General features: G+C 31.3%; 1 protein-coding gene across 1 annotated transcript; it reads left to right on the top strand.

Moving 5' to 3' along the window:
* The first annotated feature begins 494 nt into the window (after positions 1-494).
* Positions 495-15,382, top strand: LOC129981737 (uncharacterized). Its single transcript, XM_056092705.1, has 6 exons — positions 495-712; positions 5,016-5,068; positions 6,659-6,763; positions 9,386-9,433; positions 10,891-10,947; positions 15,201-15,382. Exons 1-6 carry the CDS (start codon positions 547-549, stop codon positions 15,276-15,278), a joined length of 507 nt encoding a protein of 168 aa, XP_055948680.1. The 5' UTR covers positions 495-546; the 3' UTR covers positions 15,279-15,382.
* The last annotated feature ends 8,503 nt before the right edge of the window (positions 15,383-23,885 follow it).

The raw sequence follows: 23,885 nt of genomic DNA, 5'->3' as shown, positions 1-23,885 counted from the left end.
TTATTATAAACATATTTTAAAAGAAACATTTTCGATCATGTTGCATTCAATACTTGTGATTTAAGTAAAACTAGATGCATTCTGTCACTTAATATAAGTTTGTATCACATTGATTTAAAACTATTTTATTTACAATTCTATTCGAATTAGAGTGTTTTTTTTTTCTAGTTCTTCTGTTACTTTAGTGAAGGAAGTACCATGAAATAGTTATAACTTTTGTTAGAATTTAAAAGATACTGTTTTGATAGCAAACTCACGTAATTGCATTGTAGGTCATACAAACTTTTGATTTCAAAAGTGATTTGTTTCAAATCGGCATCTCATTAAACAAAGCATTTCTGGACTTCCTGCAGATGCTCCTATTGTTTTCGACAAAATAAAAGTTAATCGATTGTTCGACCACTTTTGTCCAATGATTGCAATTACAAAGCAAACTTATATTTAGAACACGAAAGCCTATATATTTGCATTGCAAGTTAATAAAAATGTTCAAAAACTGAATTTTGACCCGAATTTGATATAGAATTACGGAAGAAAAAGCGTGACATGATGAAGCTTCTTGCGTTAACCTGCCTATTTACGATTTCAACGGCATTTGGCCCTGGCCCCATGATGTCGCCGCCAGCATCTCCTGAAATTCCTGCAGAATTAGAAGATTTTGATGAAGATGATGTTTATTTTTGTTGGTTCTATATAAATTGTCTCCAGTTTGGTATGGAATATGTTACAATAGTCTTTTCAAATACTTGCATTTGATTTTATTATATTGCAGATCGTCATTCTTTAAGATGGATAGTCTATCTTTGTAGTTCTGAAAATCTCATCTGTTGTAACCTTCAACTTCCGTCTACCAATAGGACTTTTTTTAAGTATTTACATAACGGATAAATGCTTAGAATTTTAGATGGGTTTAAATAAATATTGATTGAATAATATTTTTTCATCAAGTACTCGCTTATTTCCAAGAAAAATGCAATGCTTAGATAATGAATAACCACTGTAATGTAAGGCATGAGCTTTGGCGAAGGATCACGACTCATAAAACAACACGTATTTTAATTCTATACAGTATCGGGGCTACTAATAGATTACTTCTTTGGAATTGCACCTTATATTTTTATGAGAAAATGATTCATTAATATTAATGGAATATCTATGCAATAGTTGTGCAGGGACAAACTCAAAGGAAAAGAGTGATAAGTTTTCCGAAAGTTAGAACATCTGATATTTACTAACATAGCCCCCAGTTCAACATTGTCACGATATCTCACGATATTACCAGGTGTTTAGAATATGGAGCAACATCTTGGAAATATCGTGGAATATCTTGTACTAACAGACATATAATGTGAGATTAAGAAACGTTTCATGCTGTATTGTAGTAGCAGCTGTTAAACGGTCTGCTTTAAATGCAAATTATTGGGGACAAAACAAAGGATTAGACTCTTTAATTATATGCTACAGGTGTTGTCCGTAAAGTAAATATAAAATGGGGTGGAGAGCGTGTGAAAAGCTTGACAAATTTATGGATTTCATCTGTCCGAAATCAGGCAATTCATTAAAATCTGATGTAACCTAACCCTGTGGTTTTTAACCTCGTCTATCGAAGGTCTCTGCTACTCAACCATATGGTTTTAGCTAGAGTTAATTATTTATTTACTAGCTATTTATTCTTCCTTAAACGAAATTTTAATTTCAATACGTCACACAAACTTAATCACTTTCTAATTTAAGAAATAGATTTTAATTAAAATTATTCACTTTCTAATTAATAAACCGATTTTAATTAGAATTATTCACTTTCTAATTAATAAACCGATTTTAATTAGAATTATTCACTTTCTAATTTAAGAAATAGATTTTAATTAGAATTATTCACTTTCTAATTAAGAAACAGATTTTAATTAGAATTATTCACTTTCTAATTTATAAAATAGATTTTAATTAGAATTATTCACTTTCTAATTTAAAAAAATAGATTTTAATAAGAATTATTCACTTTCTAATTTAAAAAATAGATTTTAATTAGAATTATTCATTTTCTAATCTAAAAAATAGATTTTAATAAGAATTATTCACTTTCTAATTAAGAAACCGATTTTAATTAGAATTATTCACTTTCTAATTTAAAAAATAGATTTTAATTAGAATTATTCACTTTCTAATTTAAGAAACCGATTTTAATTAGAATTATTCACTTTCTAATTTAAGAAATAGATTTTAATTAGAATTATTCACTTTCTAATTAAGAAACTGATTTTAATTAGAATAATTCACTTTCTAATTTAAAAAATAGATTTTAATTAGAAGATATATTTATTTTTAGGAGTGTTTCGTTCTGTTAAAAATCTGACATGCAAATGTTTAGAGATTTTTAAAAATTAATGCGCACTATTGACTCATTTCAGTCTTTAAGCTTTCAATTTCAAATCTTTTTCTAGGAATTCTGTCTAAAATCCTTGAAACAATGTCATTTGTTCGAAATTTGTGATAGTTGCGAAATGCATGAAATTATTCAGAATTTTCAACTAAATTGTCTGCTGCTACATATTCTTATAAAACGAGAAATTTATTAGCTTTGCATTTATGATAAAATATTTATAAATGCTTTAAACTGGGTTCCTATATGCTCTAATAATAAAGCATAATATAGTGTGTATTTGAGTCTATATATGTTTTAGTGCTCTACAGGAAAGACCATTTGATCTAAAACTAGTAAATGTTTCACCTATATCCTGTAGAGTTTGGGAATGTTCTTCTTAGAGCGATTATTTTAAAATTTTAATTAATTAAGAACAAAGCTGAATTGAGAAATTTTTCCGCAATAATTTCTCAAAATATTGTTACTTAAAAATGATTTTTACATTGTTTCAAAATTAAAAATAAATTATCCTTTAATGAAAGTTATTTAATAGTGGTTCAAGTTTTTCAGGAATTTTGATGTTTTTCTAAAAACGTTTATTTTCCTAATTTCCAACGATACATTACATTGTTGTCCTGCCATTCAAATCGCTTTCATTTTTTTTCTTCAATTCCTACTATTAGTTCATACTCTCCCTATATATATTTGTCTATCTTCTTCAAATTTTCAATCGTTGATAAAATACTTTTTATTCATCCACTCAAGTTCAAATACATTTTTTTACATACTTGTAGTTACATACTTGATGTTAACACAGTTTTTTTTCAAATATTAATTCATTAATTATTAAATTTAATTCATTTTTAATACTTTAAACAGAGTTTTAGCAGTTTGTAATGAAAATTGAAATCTATAGGCAGTAGCTCAATCGGTAAAATGCAAGGGTTTTCTGTATTTTTCACGTGAAGGTGAAGAATGCGAGTTCAATTCTTGCGAACGTAGGAATTGAATTAAAAAATTTTTCTTATATTACTTGTTCATTAAATATTTAATCGCGTGATACTCTTCCATTGGAGGATTTTATTTAATATCTGTGTATTTTACAAGTGAAGTTTGATATTGCTAAATTTAGGAAGTAGGTGAATCACACATTTATGTTTCTAATAGCGCTTTGATGTGATGGAGTTGATCTCCATTAGAATGCTTTTAAACACAATGAATAGAACACATGTAAAAATTATGATAATTAAAAATAACACGGATTTAATGTCTAATTATTTGGCGATTCTAGAAGCTATATTTAAATGATTTAACTGAAATGAAATATAACCAATATTTCCAGATAATCGATCGTTCGCCAAAAGTGCTAGTATATTGACAAGAGGAAAGTAATGTTGGAAATCTTACAGTTTCAGTAAAAATGTAGATTTGTTGGAAGTCCACAGAGCTAAAAAAGAACAAGTACAACCGATCGTTTACTTATAGAACCATGCAGGCACTTTTCTATACTTTTCTATTTCGTACAAAATCTTATTCGAATTGAATTAGTGACTCTCAATGTATTCTCTGGTGAATGCTAATCATTATGGGTCTTGGAATTTTTAACTGCTAATTAATACATAACAAAGAGAATATACAAATGAAAGCTTAATTTTACCTTTTCAATTTTGCATTTTCTAAAGTCTGGAAATCTGCCAGGAACTATACGTAAAGTTTAAATACAAAAAACTTCTATAATTAGATTCTATGTTAATGAAGGAAATCTGTGATAATGAAATTTTTTTATACTGATTTGTGTATTAAATATTTAAATATCTGAAAAATATGTTTCAAAGTGATTTTTAAGTATCTTTAAATATCATACTCAAATAAAAAATAATCAACGATAATTCACGAAAAAAGAAATAAAAAATAAACGGACAAAATTTTACAGTTTAATTATTGTTGCATTCTGTTTTATTAACATGTTTGACATTCATGAAATAAAAATATTTAAAAAATATTCGGACCTCTAGTCTAAAGCATTGCTGCATGATTGCCTATTAAGTCTGATTCGTCTATCTTTATTTTATTTTTAAAATTTCATTCTTAATTACAGCATCGATCATGTCAACACCCAGAAACCTAAAATATGGTCGCAACGTACACGAGTATAAATTCATGCCCCAAAATAAAGAGAAATATTTTTCAAAATAAATTTGAAAATAATTTTAACATTTTATTAATATTATAGAAAAGAACGGAAATAAAAAAAAATATTTTTTGAATCTTTTAGTGGCGTAAAAGTAAATTTGTGCAATAATATGTTCCGAAGCTTCTGATGAAAAATGTTAAAATTTATATTGATTTTTTTCATTAAAAATTTAATAAGGATTTTGCAAAAAGAAAAAAAAAACAATGTAAGCACTTAATACACAGAAAAAATAGTTACGTGTCAGATTTGATAAATTTAGACTCCATGGTGTCTCCTCTGTAGAATGCTTAGAATGTTTTTTCTTCTTTTTTTTTCATTATAAATTTCGCATTACTCCATTCTCAGATATAATCGCAATTCATAAATAGTATATAAGCATTATTAAGCTATAGTTAAAAATGTAAATTAATGTTTGTTTACTATCTTTATTTTTGTAACAATAAATTATTTTCTTAACAGGTAAAGAGGAACATAAAAGAATTGAAACTTGTTTTGATCATCTTGATGAAGCGGTAATTTTTTTTTGTATTGAACACAGTTTTTAATTTGAAATAAAATATTGTAATTTTGCTTTGAAGTGCAAGAAGGATTAACAAAGTATTAGTATTTATCTTACGGTTGAAAAAAAAAATTAGAGGTTAAATTACTTTAAAAGAAGTTTGGGAAGAACGCATAATAACTATGCAACATTAACTTCTTTGATTTTTTAGTGTGTTGGCGATGTAAAATGAACTGCTAGTCTCTTCAAGAACACAACGAAATTATCTGAGAGTAAAAATTTAGTTAAAAGTTTTAAATTTAAAAGATCTGGTGAGAGAGGAAAATAGCAATTAGAGAAAACTTCAGAAATACTTTTCTCTAATATTGTGTCAAGACAACACATAAATTCTATATATCGGGATGTGTGTTCATATAAACTCGAGGCGACAGAGAGATTTAATTCTAAAAATATTTATGTGCTTTTTGGTTGCTGAAAGGATTAAAATGGCGAAACTCCTCTAACTTTTCATGATTAAATACTTTTATTTCTAAAATGATTCCTGTAAATATTAAATCCTATACCAAAATTATTAAGAAAGAATAAGGAAATGTATAATTTTTTGTATCTCTGTAATATACTAGATTATTTCGATAGTTTTTCTTTGAATTAACGAAATTTGAGGGTACTTATATTATTAAGTTAATTAAAAAATCTCAAGCACTCAAAACAGCCGTTATGATCTTATTGAATTTATTATATACTAACCTCCTACAACTACAACCCGTTTATCCATCATACTAATAGTACTTATTTGTCTCTTTAATTAACTTCAATAAAGGACAACTTATCTCAACAAAGGAAATTATTTTTTAAAATTATATTTATACAAGTATTCTTAGAGCATTCTGATTGGCTAATTGTGATTTCAATATGATAAAATAAATGAGTGCTATCTATTCAGTTTTTGCAGCTGGAGGTTTACGCTATCTCTCGATGTAGTAATATCGTGTGGTAGAATATTTAAAGGTCATGAACTTTCATAAGCAATTAAAATGTATAAATCTATATAATATTTTTGACAAGATTCAACTCTGTCAAAACTGACTCCTCTGTCAAGATTTTTCCCTTAGGGAATACAGAGAGAAATAATGTTGCGGAGATTTTTTTTTCTAAAATATAGAGGATATGAAAGACTGGTAATTAATGATGACGTAACTGAGATGCATGAGTTTTCATATAAAATATTGTCAGAACCGGTTCAAAAGTTGAGTGAACTGGTTCTAAAATATTGTCAGAACTACTTCAAAAGCTGAGACTGGTGAAATGGTTCTAAAATTTGCCAATTATTTTTAATACATAGATGCGTTTTCGAATGACAGAATTTCAACTTATCGATCTTTTAGAGTATATAAATATATACGAAATAAACTGAGGATTAATAAAGATATAAACTGAGGGTTAAGTGTATTACTATATGTGAACAGCAATTTTTTAAATATGTATTGAAAATCGTAAGATTATTCGCCTATGATAATTGAAAGCTAATGAAGTGAAATTCTTGTTTTCTGTCTCATAATTGTATTAGTAATTTTTATTCATAATTTTTTTATTTCTTTTGCAGGATTCAAAATTAATTTATTCATGGTATGATGGTGCTCTTCAAAATTATACAACACTCTATGATGGATTGTGGGATATCATTTGCATGGCGGAAAGGAACAGAAGGGTATACGATATTATATATATATATATATATATATATATATATATATATACACACATACACTAATATATCCACAATACTAGTTTGTAAAATAATGTATTGATTCTTAACAATTTTTTTACGCTTGATACAAACACAGAAACAGAATTCTACATTTTGTATATGAACAAATATTTTTTCATAAAAGTAAAAGTATTAGTATTTAAATCAAGATGCACTAGAAATTCCAATTACTCTGCAGATTCTTTATCTCCTATTAAACCTTATATGATGATTGAATTTTTTGCTAAATATGGCAATAAAATTGGATACGTACGAAGTATAGCAAATAATTAATAATTTCCCCTGTGAACTAAAACACTAAGTTTTTATTTTAGAATTCATATCTAAGAAGATATCTTGTATTTTTGTCTCACAGTAGCAGTAACTTAAACAATAATTTAAATATTTATAACCATGATTATTAGCTAAAAATGAGACATAACTAACAAATACATCCTACTGGATCAGTAGTTTTGTAAGCTCACCGCCATCTGTTATATAAATTTCATTCGTGTTGTGTTTAAAAATATCCGAAGCAGCAGCCGAAATTTTACACATAATAAACGTAATATTATAGATGCCAGATTTACGTACACGTAACTATAATGATATCACATATCTAGCAGATGTATGATATTATATCTAGATTATGGTCAACATATTATTACATATTATGCTGCATAATTCTCTAGAAACTGTATCACTTTATTGCATAAGAAAGGAGAATATTAAGCTGCTTCATAGATAATATGAATTTTATTTACCAAGCTGGTAAACTGGTAAGAGGAAGCGATATTTACTTTTTTTTTCTCTTTTAAATGCGTATTTTTTATTTTACATTTCCTAATTGATTCTGAAATGAAACGCGATTTACAGTGACAACCATTCTACAGCTTCTCCACCATTTAACATTTATTTTCAATTTGCGTAATAAACGCATTTGCACGCATGGACAGCGAAAACGAAAACGTTCTTCATCTGATAGTTTTCAAAAGAAAAACATTTGTAAGACATACCAAGATAGATAAAAAAAAAGAACTAATTGGTTACTAATGCTTTGCTTCAGTTGAAAATACGTCATTATCTCTTTATGGCATAATACTATGGCGATATTTTTTAATAAATATTGTTACGAAATTTCTGGGTTCGTTTGGATAGTGGAAGTTATATGGTGTGGAGAACGCTCAGTCAGCAGAGTGCAGTAGAAAAAAAAACAACGTTTATTTTCATGAAGACACACAGGACAGCAAAAAGACGACAACTATATACAGCACACAATTATCTTCAACCGAGACGTGCATACAACAAGATTCTACTGCAGACAGTAACGCACAGCTTTGTTCCGCACTAGCTTGACTCCGTCGCTGCTCTGCTAATCTCTGGAAGACTCCTTCTTCACCGTCGATTCCAACTACTCTCCACCTCAGCAGCTGCAGACTGACTCCTTTTATAAGTCTCAAGAGGCGGGGCTAGAAGCCTCTCAACCAATCAGGAACTTTCGAGGCGTATCTCGGTTCCTACTGGCCGGATCGGGAAAATTCTCGATGTTTCGGGTATAATCTATTTTGACGCCAAAGTCGCCAAATTTGTCGCCAATTCGCCAAATGGTCGCTAAGTTTGTCGCCAAGCTCTGGGACCTCCGACGCGACACTCGGACTCCGTCCAATACAGATGACTGTAAAACGATCCTTCTGATGATGGAACCAACTATGCTGGGAAACAGCATCACAGATTCGTAACAGTATCATAATATGACTCTTTTCCTTTCAAATATCAGATATCGCTTTGTTTTATGTTACCTTATAAACTTTTTATTTTAATGAAAAACTCTTTTCCTATTTTACTACGTATAGAAAGTAACACTTTCGAAATACTTTAGGTACTTTCTATAAACAGTAGTATATAGAAAGTACCGTTATCGTCAGAAAAGAAATCAAATTCAAGATTTTGTCGAATCTCTACGTTTTAGATCTCCCTGATTTCGAAAAACACATTTTTGGAAAATATTCGTCTAAAAATCTTTGTCTATGACAAAGATAACTCAAAACCGCTTTGAGCTAGAGGGACGACATTTGATATGGGGTCTTTATTTGTAGATTTGCTCATATTTGTAGATTTATATCAAATTTGGAGCAAATGAGCAGAGGACGTTGATCTATCCAATTGTTCGAGTATAAGTTAACACGATAACTTCAAAGCAAAGAGAGCTAGGTAAATAAAATTCGGGACACATATTTCACGTCTATAAAGTAGACACATCAAAGTTTGAGACAAATCGAACAAGATATTGACCGTCTGTCGATCTGTATTTTCAAAAATACTTAAACGCGTTAACTAAACAATGGTAATTTTTTTTAATAATATTTTAGAAACTGTTCATCATTGGTTTAATATGCACATATATTTTAGTGATAGATTCTATTTGCAGAAATTTTTCATTACTCTTACTTCAAACTGATTGCAGCTTATTAATTCTAGAAATCAAGATTCTATTCTTTGAAAAATATAATTCTTGCATTACTAATTATAATTATTCTAGAACGAAAGTTATTGATTTGATTATTTTTAATCATATTTTTTCAGGATGAAGGATTTAAGACTGTTGCAATGAAAAGCATTGAAGTCCCGTCAGTAAGTTAATATTCTCTATCTCTATCTATCTATCTATATATTATTTCGAATAAAAATTGAGAAAATGCTTGGTTTTAAAGATTAAAGAAAAAAAGAGGACAAAAAGAAACACTCATAAGGAGATTTTTTTAGAAGAAAATTAAATATATAAATCAAAAGAAGAAAAATACCTGCAATTTTTAAAACTTCAGATGAATCTCGGCACTATGTTGTCAAGGAATGTTACTATTTCTTTATTTTCATTCATTCTGATTACCTTTTTAGTTTGCAATCATCAAGTTCAAGTGCTTATTTTAAAAAAGTCTTAATTGTTACCTGACATGTTGATTTTGGGTATTAAATTAGCATTTTAAATCAAATTAATTTCATTTATTGCTTTTTCACCACTTGTGGATTCTAGCACAGCCCACCTCTTGGCGCCTTTTTGAATTCTTGGATAACGAGTGGTGATAACGTCGCCAATGTGGCAACCTAGACGGATTTTTTAAATTTATTTTTAATTAATTTATTTTATTTTTTATTATTTTTATTTTATTTATTTATTATTTTATTTCATTAATAAATAATCAACCTAGACGGATTTATTTTATTTCATTTTTTATTATATTTATTTTATTTTATTATTATTATTTCTGGTCTTCAAGTATCGTTTTTTAATTGAAAAATATTAATAATAATAACAAATATTCAATTAGTAGTCAACTTGGCGAGATTTCAAATAAGTCGCCAAGAGGTGGGCACATCTAGGATTTTACCTTTCACCAATATTTTAACTGACAAATTCAAAGTTCATTACATTTTTAAAGAAAAGTGGTAAAACGTCTTATCTACTTAATTTTCATCGCTGAAATGAACAGCTAATAATTTGTCTCCTATTAAACATCGTTTGTAAATAATTCCTAATCATGTAATATATATCACATTTCACATATTCCTTTGAAGTTTTCTTCTATACTGGAAACAATGTATAATAGTATCTTTCCATCCTTTGCGGGCCCCGGTGGCCTGGTGGTAAGGTTTCGGCTTCGGAACCGGAGGGCTTCAGGTTCTAGACCCGATTCCCCCGAAGAACCGGCGTGTAAGGGGGTCTGTTGCGCGTTAAATCCGTCATGACCAAACGTCCTCCCGCTGGTGGAGGGTGCCAGTTCAGGTGTCGTCATCTGACCGCGGTTCAAAATTACGAGGTCCGTCCCAAAATAGCCCTAGTGTTGCTTTAAAATGGGACGTTAATATAACTAAACTTCCGTCCTTTGCATCATGCGAACGTAATATCTTATCAATACAATGGTTAAAAATGAGTCAGGAAATGCCGTATAAACGAGTAACTTATAAATGTTGCTTTATTGTCTTTTTTACATTTAATTTTTTTATATCTATACGATTGCAATGTCTGATGGCACTATTGATCCGGTTATTTTGTCCAACTTCTTTTGAATCTCATTTTTTTCTTTTTGTAGGTTGGCTGTGAGCAGAGATACAACATGGACACTTGTGAACATTTTCGTCTCATGATGGTAAGCACGAAGTTATTATATTCAATGATTTTTTGATTCTTGTCATAGGTTTCATAAAATAATAATGATAAAGCATGCAATTGTAAATTTCTAAACTGTCTGAGGTAGGCGTGGATTTGAAAACGAAATAACCGAAAAAATGTTCTAAATGATATAATTAATTATATTTTATTTTGTTTAAATCAACATAAAATTTCGTGCACTATTTCTATTCTGTTAGTAGAATGTTCTTGCCCCACTAACAAAATAGTGAAAAAAAGAAAGAAAGAAAGAAAGAAAAGTTGTTACATTTTCCCACTGCATCATTCATCTCTTTCTAGAGCTTGCATGGCTTCTATACAATCCGTTATAGATAAAGGTGGATTGCATTCAAATTAGTTTTCATACAAAAGAGGAAAACTTCAATACCTTATGTGCGGTGATAGAGGGAATAAATTACAGGGTTATATAAAATGAGGATTACTTGGATATGCTATTCTAAGATACCAGTACTTCTGGTCAAAAATAGATAGGAAGGCTCCTAGTAGCTACAGAGTCCTGTCATAGCATCTGAAGTAGAGTGACCTTGTTGTTTCAAAAGGTACTCTATCAGAAACTGTCGTTGTAGTTGAGTTCTAATGACAATCACTAACCACGGTACAATCCATATCTTAGGTTATGTGTCCCGTCATCGTAGTGGAGGTTGCCCTATGTTGTAGCTACGATACCGGAGATTTTTCATCGCCATTTTTGGTGTGCCCATGGTGGGAGATGGAGCTCTTAATAAATAGAAAAGACTTACTGTTTGATCATTGCTATTTCTCAATGAAAACAACAACAACAATATATCGATGTATGGATTATTTTTCCAACCAAAAAATTATTTATTATGGCATAAAGGAATTAAAAACTCTTTTAAAGATTAAACTAAATGGGTACAGCTTTAGTCACGGTCGAGATATTCAAAATGATTAAAATATTTTTCCTTTTGTTACATAGACATTTTATCCTTTTTGTTACAACTTAATATTTATTTTTAGAGAGACAGACTGAAGTTGAAGCTCAGAAAATAAAAATAGCAGCACTCATGGCATTGCCAAAGTTCACAATTCTATGCAGGGGGGGGGGATGGAAAATACTCTTATTAGAGCGTATGCAAAAATGCTTCGGGAAAACCACTCCAGCTGGTTTTGAGAAAAATTCGAATAGATATTTCTGCGTTGCTTTCTCATGTATCACATTCGATGGGTTCTTATGAAACAAATAACGATCATCGCCATATGCCATTGCAAATGTCCGCGTATAACCTGATCTTCTAAAGACATTTACAGAAATTCAAAATCGATTTTAAAGTTAACAAATTTTAATTTGAAGCATAAGGAAAAAATTATTATTAGTTTTTGTAATGCACCTTTTTTCCAGTTGATTAATTCTTTAAGACGCTATTGATTTTGGCATTTCTTAACTTTGAGATATTGTTTGGAATCCTACAAAAAAATATTCTAACAAACTTAAAATTGTTCATGTCAAATAGCATAATCTGCCATCCTTAAACTATGGAGAATTTTCCGGAATTATAAAATGACACGTTTTGAAGTCATTAGTGATATTTGGAGTAAAGAATTTTCTTTAAATATGTCTAAAGAGCAATATCAAAATACAGTAGATTTTAATTGGCTTTTACACATTGAATGAAAAGAATGTTACGAAAATAAGATGTTTCCTTAACTTATTTTTAAGCTGTGTATAATGGATATTTAAACTACGAATGTAATTCGAAAAATAGGGTAACAAATCCTCTGACAGAAAACTTTTATTCATGAAATCAAACAGATTGACAAAGGTAGAAAAGTACTGGCATATATTATTTTTTCACAAAATCATTATAGTTGTTGTAGCATTTGTGCAATCGGTAAACCAATATATCGAAGGATCACGGATCCATATAATCACGGATTGCTGAACTTCAGATCGATTATAAAATAGTGATCTACTAAATGCTTCCTCATCTATCCAAAAAAAAAAAAAAATCACTTGGTGCAAGATGCGGGTTATAAAAATGATGTTCCAGCACACTCCATTGACAACACTGCTCCAAATTACATGCAACAAATCATATGTGGTTAGGTGTTATGCACCAATGATAAGACATCCTCCGAGAGTATTTCTAGTCGTTTCCTGCGAATTACCTTATTACACATCGTATTTTATTCCTTGACTAACCAAGGATATTTACCAATCGTATCCTTTATCCTTAATAAGAATTTTGGAGCTATATCTGAGAGTTAGCTGAATGTTGAGATCATATATTGTTAACTGAATGTTAAGATCATCTTCTCTATTTAGATATACAGGTTTTAAACTGACGGTACTGACGATACTCTGTAGCTCGAACTATCAGCCACAAAGCCACCAAATTTTGTAAGGGGACTATTGACACCATGAAAAAAGAAAGCCACGAAAAAAGATTTTAGTTCGAAAAGTTGCCGATAGGGGGAATGTGGCGCTTCTGATCTAAATTTTAAGTTTAACTGCACAATAAAATTTTAAAAAGCTACAGTAAACAGATAAATGAATAACAAAGAATTAATTTTTCCACAAATGGGCTTTATTCGAAAAAAATAACTTCTGTAAATGGTAGAAATTAAAAGAGGAGATTCTATTCGAATCATTTATTCTTTGTTCTTTTGTTTTTATTCAGAAAGAATTGCTTTCCCTGGGAAGACATCGGCTATTTTCAATATTACCTCCATTTTCTTGGACTAAGCATTGCATTCTGTACATCGTATTCTCTACAGCTGAATGCAACATTTCAGGAGGCATGTTCATAACAGTCCGTGTTATGTTTTCCTTTAAAACTGATAAGTTCGAGACTCCACCAAGATAAACCTTCGATAACCTCACAGAAAAAAGTCACATGAGGTTAGATCCGAGGAACGAGGTGGCCATGCAATACGCAAACAGTGACTAATGACTCTTTCTTCTGTAAAGTGATGGCGCAACAGCTGTTGTACGGATGTACCAATATGTGGTGGTGTTCCATCCTGCATAAAGACAATTTTATCTAAGCACTGCCTTTGCTGAAGTTGTGGGATAACAAAACTACTCAGCATATCATGAGATCTTAGAGCGTTTACGGAACAGGTCTGCAGTCCTGCTTGGGTAATAGTCTCAAAAATGTATGGCCCGATGATAAAATCTGCTGTAAAACCACACCAAACAGTTACTTTTTGAGAATGGGGTGGGATTTCTTGAAATACATGGGGTTGTTCAGATGCCCAAATTCTAGAATTTTGAGTGTTAATAGTCCCAATCAAATAAAAATGGGCCTCATCACTCAAAGAATTGTCGAAGGCCAAGCCTCGCCGACTTCGGCAAGAAATATCAAAGCAAAGGTTAATCGAAGATCATAATCTGTAGGTTTTAATTTATGCAAAAGGCTACTTTTATATGGATAAAAATGAAGAATTTTTATTAAAATTTTCCATACTGTTGAAGCACTAACATCCGGTTGTCGGACAACTCCATTTATGCTGCTATTACCAGCAGTGCTCGTCTAATTTCTTTCAACGATTGCAGTCGCAACATCTGTGATCGTATCCTCCGATACCGGTTTCCGTTCTCTACCAGACCGAGTTGCCAGAGAACCTGTTTTTTCAAATTTTTTTAACCTTGCTTTCACTGCATTAATTGATAGAGATTCTTTACGTAAATTGTTTCGACTTCTAAATTCGCGAAGAGCGGCCGCTGCATTGGACTGGTTAAGATAAAAGAGCTTCACAAGTAATGCAGGCTAAAGTGATACGCATTTTACAAATCCACTGATACTTTTTTCGATTTTCAATTATCCGCTTCTTTTTTCATACCTCAAAATACTGGCGCTGGTGTCGACTACGTAATCGGGATTTTGCATTTTGCAATTTTTCCCCGTATTTTATGCAAAATTTTAGCTGTCTTAAAGTGTATAGCGCCACATTTTCCCCTATCGGCAACTTTTGGAACTAAATTTTTTTTTTCGAGGATTTATTTTTCTTATGTCGTTAATAGTCCCCTTACAAAATTTGGTGGCTTTGCGGCTGATAGTTCAAGCTATAGAAGTCTCTGAGTACCATCAGTTTAAAAAAACACCCTGTAATTGGATTCTTACAGGGAATTTGTGAATTTATGACAGCTTTTGTCACTTTACTTTTTGAGCTACCCACGTATAATTTAATGCACTTATGTTTAATAAATAAAAAAAAAATATTTTTTATATTTTCTATTTGCATTTATAGGAGTGCACGACGGAGTTGTTCGCAGTTTTGAAAAAGGAAGGCAAATGCGAGCAAGGAGAATTCGAGGATGGAAGCTAGAGGCGAAAAAGAAGATCTCTGATCAAAGAAAGATGAGAACACGCCTACATCAGTGAATGTGAAGAAAAAAAAAATATGTTGCAATAAAATTTCTGCCCAACGTTTCTAATTTTTAAAAATATCTTATGTTGTCTCACATCTTGAAACTTTCGTAAAACATTAAATAATATGTTAAGATCTGGGTTGAAATTTACTTCAAAGTACCCCTTTACATCACCAAGCGAGTCAATAACGCCAAGTTTTCACATTAGCAAGTGAATTATTGGTCAGACAGTAGAATCGGATACATGGCGGACATTCACACAAAGTTGTAACTTTTTGTTGGCGATAAGTCTCCGAATGTGACAACCTTCTTTATCAATTTCTAATAACCCTAAAAGTGAAAAATTGATGCCTCAAAAGCGATAAAAGCCAATTTTCTGCCCGGGCATTTTGTGACTTCAGATACTTCAAACTAAAACAACACTACGTTATCAGCTGATGAAACAAACATTCGAAATTGGGTTGCTAGAAAAAAAATACTCAGCTTGCTTGTTTGGGTTACCATATTGGCGAGAAACTCAACGTGCACATTAATGTCAATTTAATACATATATTTTATTAAACCATGATATAAACAGATGCATATAAATTTGTCCGTCCAATTTCGTTTAATTGGTTATCTTCTTCCGTCGGAAGAAATGTAGGCAATACTATAAGGACGTAAATTTATCTTCTGGGCAATTCGAGATTTCCACAAATCTTCTCCTTCCCATAAAAAATGAAATCTTAATGCTTTCATAATATGACAACAAACGTGTTAAAAATGGAACCCCTAATAGTAATGATAATAAATAATAAAAACTCCAGATAGGAAAGTATGCCATTTTTAATAACACAGCTTAATTAATATATAATTTTTTACTGTAAAAAATCTTCCATTAAACAACTACTCTGTTCAAATATTCACTGTATATCTGTTGATAATTTTTCCTATATGCTTCGCTTTTTATTCTTATGAATACATCATTGTTGTTTAATATTTAAAAAAACTCAATGTTTGCAAAAGTATTGGTTTATTACCATTATTTATGAAGTGTGCAAAGAGAAAACATTCTAATCATGAAAAAATTTGAACTCGAGACTTTGACGAATTTTGACATACATTTTAACAGTCTCCCCTTACCTGAAAAACACATTTTTGGTACTATGTCTGCCTGTAAAAGCGATAACTCAACAATGATTTGAGCTAGAAAGATGAAATTTGACATGTCGCCTTTACACCAAATTTGTATATTTCCACCAAATTTTGTACAAAATCCAGTTACAGAAATTATGTACGACAGCGAATGAATACCATAATTATAAAAATGAAGAGCTAGACATATGAAATTTGGTTTACAATTTTAGCATCTGAAATATAGATTTATATCAAATTTTGAAGCTAGCGGTTTGATCAACTATCTATTTTTACATTTGTATGCATATAAACTTAAAGCAATAGTTATGTCAATAGTGGTACGCGGTAATTAAAAAACCCAACGACCTTGATAAATGAAATTTGATGCATGATTTTTTATTATAATTGCATTTCAGTGTCAAAGTTTGATTAAAATTATTATAAAAGAAAGGCGTTCCAGATATATTGTGGCTTTCTCCATTATAATTCGAAACACAAAACTAACTTATTCTGAAAATAAAAATTCGAAAAGTAATTGTGGTATACACAGCTTGTTCAAGATTCGCAATTTTTATGCTTACATTAACATCTGTGGAGTTTACAAGACAAAAATGTGAAATTACAATATCTTAAAAATAAAATTATAATTTTAATAACGCTATGATGTCATGGAAATGGTCTCCAGGTTGAAAGGTTCATGTACATATTGAACATAAATTAAGAAAATTAGTAGAACATGGCTTTAATGTTGGAAAATTTGGAGGAATCACAGATATTAAGTTATATCTGAAAACGCATGTAATCAATACTTCTGGCAAACCAACTAGTCGCCACAAAGTAACAGTTTAAAATAATTTATCTACCACTTTCAATGACTTAATAACTGACAAATGAAAGCAGCTAAGTAAGAAAATTACTAACTCACAATTAATAACAGTTTGGTTTACTTAAATTAACGTTTCGTTTTAAAGCAATTCTAGGGATATTTTGGCTTGGTCCTCGTCATTTTGAACGGCAGCCAGTTTCTGAAAACGACACATGAGCTGGCAGCCGTCTCTTCAACTTCCACACCATACCAGTGGGAGGATCTTTGGCCCCGATGGATTTAACATGCACCATACCCGCTTATACGGCAATATTTCAGTGGAATTGGGTCTCCAACCTGAAATCCTCTGCTTCCGAAGCCGAGACCTTATCTCCATGCCACCACAGTCAAAACTAATAACAAAGACAAAAATTTGACTTAAGTTCCAATATATGGAGACCAGTTTTCATTCTGTAGGATGTTGCGCAGAATTGTTCAAATTTTGTATCCTTTAGATACCTTCAGAAAAGAGCTGTTTCTTATTAAAGGTTCTTACCTGTTAAATAACGCTGGTGTCGATGCAAGTTCTTCGTATCCGGCAATTTAACTCACACAATCACTGGTGAGATTACGGCAAACATGGTTACATACATATCTACACCTAACTGAAGGCATAAATAAGCAGAGGTGAAAGTTTTTGAACTTTTCAGATTTTGTATGAATAACACCTGGAAAACAATAATTTCCTTTTCATTTGAGCTGATTTTTGAATTTTTAAAGTATCAATATCTGGGAAACAAAACTTCGTACATTTTTTTTGGTGTGGGGAAATCCTGTTTTCTAAAAGGAAACGTTTAGATATGAAACATACTGATTATGCATGAATATTTTTCAATCTTACCTACTTATAAACTGGTCATTTAAACAAACAAACAAAAAAAAATCATGAATGCACCGTTTTCTAGATACACGTGATAAATTTATATACAACGGTTTATAAAGTATATGGTTTAATACTTACGGCAATATCATGCTGAAAAAATATTTGTTGAAGAAATTATGATCATAAAGTTATTTCTGAGATTTAATTGAATGAAATACAACCAATATCTCGGCAAGAAAGCTGGTTATCAATAGAGGATATTATATCACAATAATTAATGAAACCGGTTCAGTATTTACAAGTGTGCTGTTTTCTGTGTACGTCTCCGCATTGTTTTTCTACCTGTGCTTCCTATTTTTCGAGGAGTAAAGAGGCGTTTTCCATGATCCGATTTGTTTTCCATCGTAAAACCATCGGATCATTTTGAAACAATATCCAGATTTTACCCATTTGTACTGTTCCTGAGGAAACCTATTACAATTCCATAGGATAACAAAGTTCCCAAGCTAGTGACTGTGAGCGAGCGATCTATCAACAATGTAAAGGTTCCATAAAGTTAGATTCACTTTGGGTTTAAATTCTTTTTTAAAAATATTTTTCAGCTCCTGCTTGTGTGCAAGATTTTGATGTGCCAAACTTTGAAAAGTATCTCATGCCTTTTCTGATGTTTCATTGACGAACGCTGCAGATGCCATAATCAATGATTGAGAAGACAAAGTCATAGATGCACAAACAACAAGGATAAAATAATACACAAGTGATACGTTCACTTGGAATGCTATTTTGTATTTAGCCCAAACAAATGACGTCATGCCGGAAAGAACGATGATAAATGAAGGAAACGAAAAATTTCTATTAAGATTTTTTTTTTTTTTGACATTTTCAGCTATGACATAAATGGTAAAAAAATTTTTGGCATCACTCACTGATTGATACTTATCAGCTTGATCAAGCAAATTCTCATAAAGAATTAGAATAAATCGACATGCGGGGATGTAATAAACTACGAACAAAACAAAGAGGGTGATTACGCTTAAGAAAAATATTTGAGAAATGGAAACAGCAAGAAAAAAGTGCAGTGGTAGCACCTTACATAATTTCAAAATCCAACTGTTCTCATAAAAAAAATTTTTCTTGCGAGTTCGAACCCCGGCGGCCGAAGATTCCCCGCGTGCTTGGTGGCTGACGCGCGTTAAATCTGTCGTGGTCACAAAGTCCTCCATGTCGAGAGTAATACCACTGGGGGTACTGGATCAGGGGTGATCGTTCTCTGATTCAGGTCTAAATTACGATCTGTGAATGAAATGCGTGAATGAAGTCCGCCCCGTAAAAAGGGTTGTGACGTGTGTGTAGCTAAGTCGTTCTCTTGGCCCTAGATGGCGCTACTATAGAAACAAGAGGCGCTCCCCCTCAGGCTTAAATCGACGGTCTTCGAACAGCGGGCTTGCCCATGGCAAGTGACATAAGAAACAACAACAACAACAACAAATTTTTTTTCATCATGACACAATTACAATTTGATTGAGGAAAAAATAAACTAAGTATGGAGGTTTTAGTTTTTTGAGATTCACAGTTGGCAACATTATAAATGCGTCGTTCAAATAGATAATAGCTAATAAAATCGCTCGACATTTTCTACTCATTAATAAAAATATCATAGAACTTACCATTTCCAAAATTAGTTGAGAATGCTTATCTTTTTTATCTGGCAAAAATGTCAGCCGAAAAATTTGTGAAGTAATTTTTGTAAATGTGATCGCAAACACAAAATTCCTGGTAAATCTTCTTATATTTCGAATTATACTCTGCCTTTTTTCAATTTCTGGCGAGTTGTTTTCTTCATTTCTAAGATCGTATACTTCTATTCCAAAAAGTTGAAAAAGAGTAAATATCAGCTTAAATTCTTGCAAAACACAATTTTTGGAAGTGTTATTTCTGTTAGGTTTTTTCGCAAATCTTTTCTTGAACAATACTGAAGCAATCCACTTTAACGTCTTCATTTATTTCACAAACAATTTCTTTTTTGTTCCTGAAAAGCACATTCAGCATTCAGCACTTTCTCAGGTTATTTTTATTATATATCCGGTTTTCACTTTCGCAAAAAATACCATTGATACCTGCTTGCTTAATCTTTCTAATTATGTAATATCATCGTGTCTTTCAAAGAAATTTCTTTTAACAACAGAAGCAAGGAATGAAAATATTTGCAATTTATGCACTTCTAAAACTTTTAACTACGCCAAAAAAAAAAAAAAAAAAAAAAAAAAAAAACGTGAGTTAATCCATAAATGGCGTCACTAGTCTGAGCCGAGGATATTGTTCATAAATCATACCAACACTTTCTAAACAACTTCAAGTAAAATGTTTGCTAAGCAATTTATACTACCTTTCTAGTTTATATCTTAATATTGACAATATATATGAATTAATGCTGCTTTGCTAAAATAGCTAATCGAAAAACCACTGTTTTTTCTTAAATCGATGTGTTCATATAGATTCAGTCAACACTTTTATGACTGATAATGTTTCCATTTTTGAGATTACATGATAGATTATTTCAAATGTTTCTTAAAAGTTCAATTGGGAAAAATATTAACTTAAATTGCTTGCAGTTTTAAAATGATTATATTCATTATAATAATATTGTTACGGAATTTCCGGGTTCGTTTGGATAGTGGAAGTTATATGGTGTGAAGAACGCTCAATCACCAGGCGGCAGTAAAAAATAAAACAACGACGTTTATTTACACGAAGACACACAGGACAGCACAAAGACGACAACTATATACAGCACAGAAGACGATTATCTTCAGCCGAGACGTGCAGCAACAACAGCATATAACAAGACAGACAAACAGTAGCGCACAGCTTAGTTCAGCACTAGCTTCACTCCGTCGCTGCTCCGCTTATCTCTGGAAGGCCAGTTTTTTTTACTGTCGATTCCGACTACTCTTCGACTCCACTGGTCCACGACTCAATTCACTGTCGGTTCACAACTACGACGACTCCACTGGTCCACGACTACTCTTCTCTGTCGCTTCCGACTACTCAATTCACCACTGGTTCACCACTCGACTCACCACCGCCCGGCAGCTGCGGGTGCTTCCTTTTATAGGTCTCAGGAGGCGGGGCTAGAAGCCTCTCAACCAATCAGGAACGTTCGAGGCGTATCTCCGTTCCTACTGGACGGGTCGGGAAAATTCTCCATGTTTCGGGTATAATCTATTTTGGCGCCAATGTCGCAAAACTCGTCGCCAAGTCGCCACAGGGTCGCCAAGCTCTGGAACCTCCTATGGAACCAACTATGCTGGGAAGCCGCATTACAGATTCGTAACAATATATAAGTAAAATGCGTCTTGCAACATACATGAATAAAATAGTTTTGTAAGGTAAATCGGTAGATCTACAGCTACCAAATATGGCAGACGGTTAATATTCTTAAGTAGTAGGTTGCTCTATTAATTGATTTGCAAACATTTTAATTATATTTTTAGTTAAAATTAAATCAAAATGTTAACATTTTCAGGGTTACTAATTGGAAAAAAATGATTCCCACATTAAATTAAAAAACACAAGCACAAAAAAAAAAAAAAAAAAAACTTTTCTGGATACTGATTTTATTTTTGTAAAATTTATTTCTCTATTTTTAATTAATTTAAAGAATCTTTTCTACAAAAATATTGTGCACTGTTTTAATTACTGCAATTCTGATCAAGGAGTAAGGATTATATAAATAAATAGAGGTTAATTTTTACTTCCTCGAATATGTAATATAGATAAAATATAATAATCGCAAAAAATTCGAGATTTTGACGAATCTGCACTTTTTATCTTTCTGAAGTTCGAAAAAACACATTTTTGGAAAATGTCTGTCTGTGACAAAGATAACTCAATAAAAATTTGATTGAGATGGTTGAAATGTGGTATACGATCTTTGCATCAAAATTGCAGATTTCTATTAAATTTTGGGCAAAATCTGTTCAGAACAACTCCATTTGTCCGACTCTTCAAATATAAGATAACACAATAATTACAAAGCGAAGAGAACTAGATAGATAACATTAAGTACACGGATTTAACATCTATAAGTGTAGACACCTGTCACATTTTGCGCCATATCCAAATACGAGGTGACTCTCTGTCGGTCAGTCATTTCAAAAAAATGTAAATGCAATAATTTAAAAGCGCAAAGACTGAAGTATCAAATTTGGTATGATTTTTTGTGACAACAAATGCCATTTTGTGTAATTCCCCCCCCCCCAATCAGTTGAGGAAAACGCGCCTAAAATACAAATTCGATTTTTGGATACTAATAATGCATGCCAAGCATTCATCGCCAAATAATTCGCCAATGATAGATATAATGAAAATGCCACATTCTCTCCAAAAGTGTTAATATTTCGTAACAATGGTGCGCCAATGGCATTCTCTGGCATGAAAAGTTTATTAGAGAGAATGGGAGGGAGTTTTGTTGAGACCCCTTCCACTGGATTGTTAAAGTGTTCACTAGTACTCAGACAGGCAGACAGACAATTTTTCTGAATGGATTTTGTTGAAAATTTAATAGAAATCTAGAAGCTTGGCTACAATTGCCACATACCACATTTCGTCTATCTGGCTTAAACTTTTAGAATTATCATGTTGACGGACTGCAGATATAATTTTTTTTCTAATTATGTTTTACGAGTTCATGGAAGTCTGAAAAGTTGTAATTCGTCAAAGTCTCAAGATCAAATGTTTTGCCGGTTACAGTACTTTTTTATATACTGCAAAGTAAAAATGTGTTTTTAACAGAATTTAAAAATTATTTAATGACTTTGCAAATATTATGTTCTGATAAAATGTAACAATATCCATAAGACAATTATTGATTATCATCTTTTAATGGATGAAACATTTAAATTTATCCCTTGTATCTTAGAATCAAAACATAATGGAAACAGAAATAATAGGACTTTCTTATACTTTTTTTCTTCATTGTGTTAAAATCTCAGTCATAAACAACAAATATCCGCAAAGTCGTATGCATGTAGTATCATCAGTCTTGTAAATAGACAAAATGACCAGTGGGTCAGAAAATTTGCATAAATTATTGTTTCAAACCTTTTATATCAAATGCTAGTCGCTGGTTAGCAGGAAGTATTGATTACATGCGTTTTCAGATAAATCATGTTCTATAACTCTATGCTTATGATTCTACCAAATTGCCTGACATTAAGGCCTCAAAGTGTCTTAGTTATGTTCTGTTTATCTTGTGCATGAACCTGTCTAATGGATAGAACCACGCAAGATGATATCGCTATTAAAAAGGTAAATATCTGGTTCATTTATCATCTAACTTCCGTGATAGTGTAACTTCACTTTTTTATTTGCTTCGTAAACTAATCAGATATTAAACAGAAATTTCCTTCTTTAGCTTTTAACAATGGAACAAAATTATGAGATTAAGTATTTGATATTATTAGTAAAATCATAATTTTGTATCAAATTTTCTATTTTAACAGGGCGGACAAAAAAAAACAACTTTTAAATTACATATTCGGTTACCTTTAATTTATTAGGAATCAAAACTCTAAATTACGGAAATTAAAAGTCTGAGAATTCGTGGCGCTCATGATCTCACTCAAGGGCCTCAATTTTATTGGGGAGGGGGGAAGGTAAGGGGGAGAATAATAACTTCACATGAAAGTAGGCGAGAAAGTTTTACTGCTTAGATATGTTATATTAATGTCCCATTTTAAAGCAATACCAGAGATATTT

The sequence above is a fragment of the Argiope bruennichi genome, chromosome 8, assembly GCF_947563725.1.
Source record: "Argiope bruennichi chromosome 8, qqArgBrue1.1, whole genome shotgun sequence".
NCBI lineage: Eukaryota > Metazoa > Arthropoda > Arachnida > Araneae > Araneidae > Argiope > Argiope bruennichi.
Note: the sequence above shows the minus strand (reverse complement) of the source record. Positions and strands in the feature narration are given on the sequence as shown.

What these genes read in the sequence shown, in the direction of transcription:
- LOC129981737 (XM_056092705.1), top strand. Translation starts at nt 547, where the DNA reads ATGATGAAGCTTCTTGCGTTAACCTGCCTATTTACGATTTCAACGGCA. An exon ending in TATAAATTGTCTCCAGTTTG is followed by an intron (nt 713 to 5,015) that starts GTATGGAATATG and finishes TTTTCTTAACAG; the next exon opens with GTAAAGAGGAACATAAAAGA. An exon ending in AAAGCATTGAAGTCCCGTCA is followed by an intron (nt 9,434 to 10,890) that starts GTAAGTTAATAT and finishes TTCTTTTTGTAG; the next exon opens with GTTGGCTGTGAGCAGAGATA.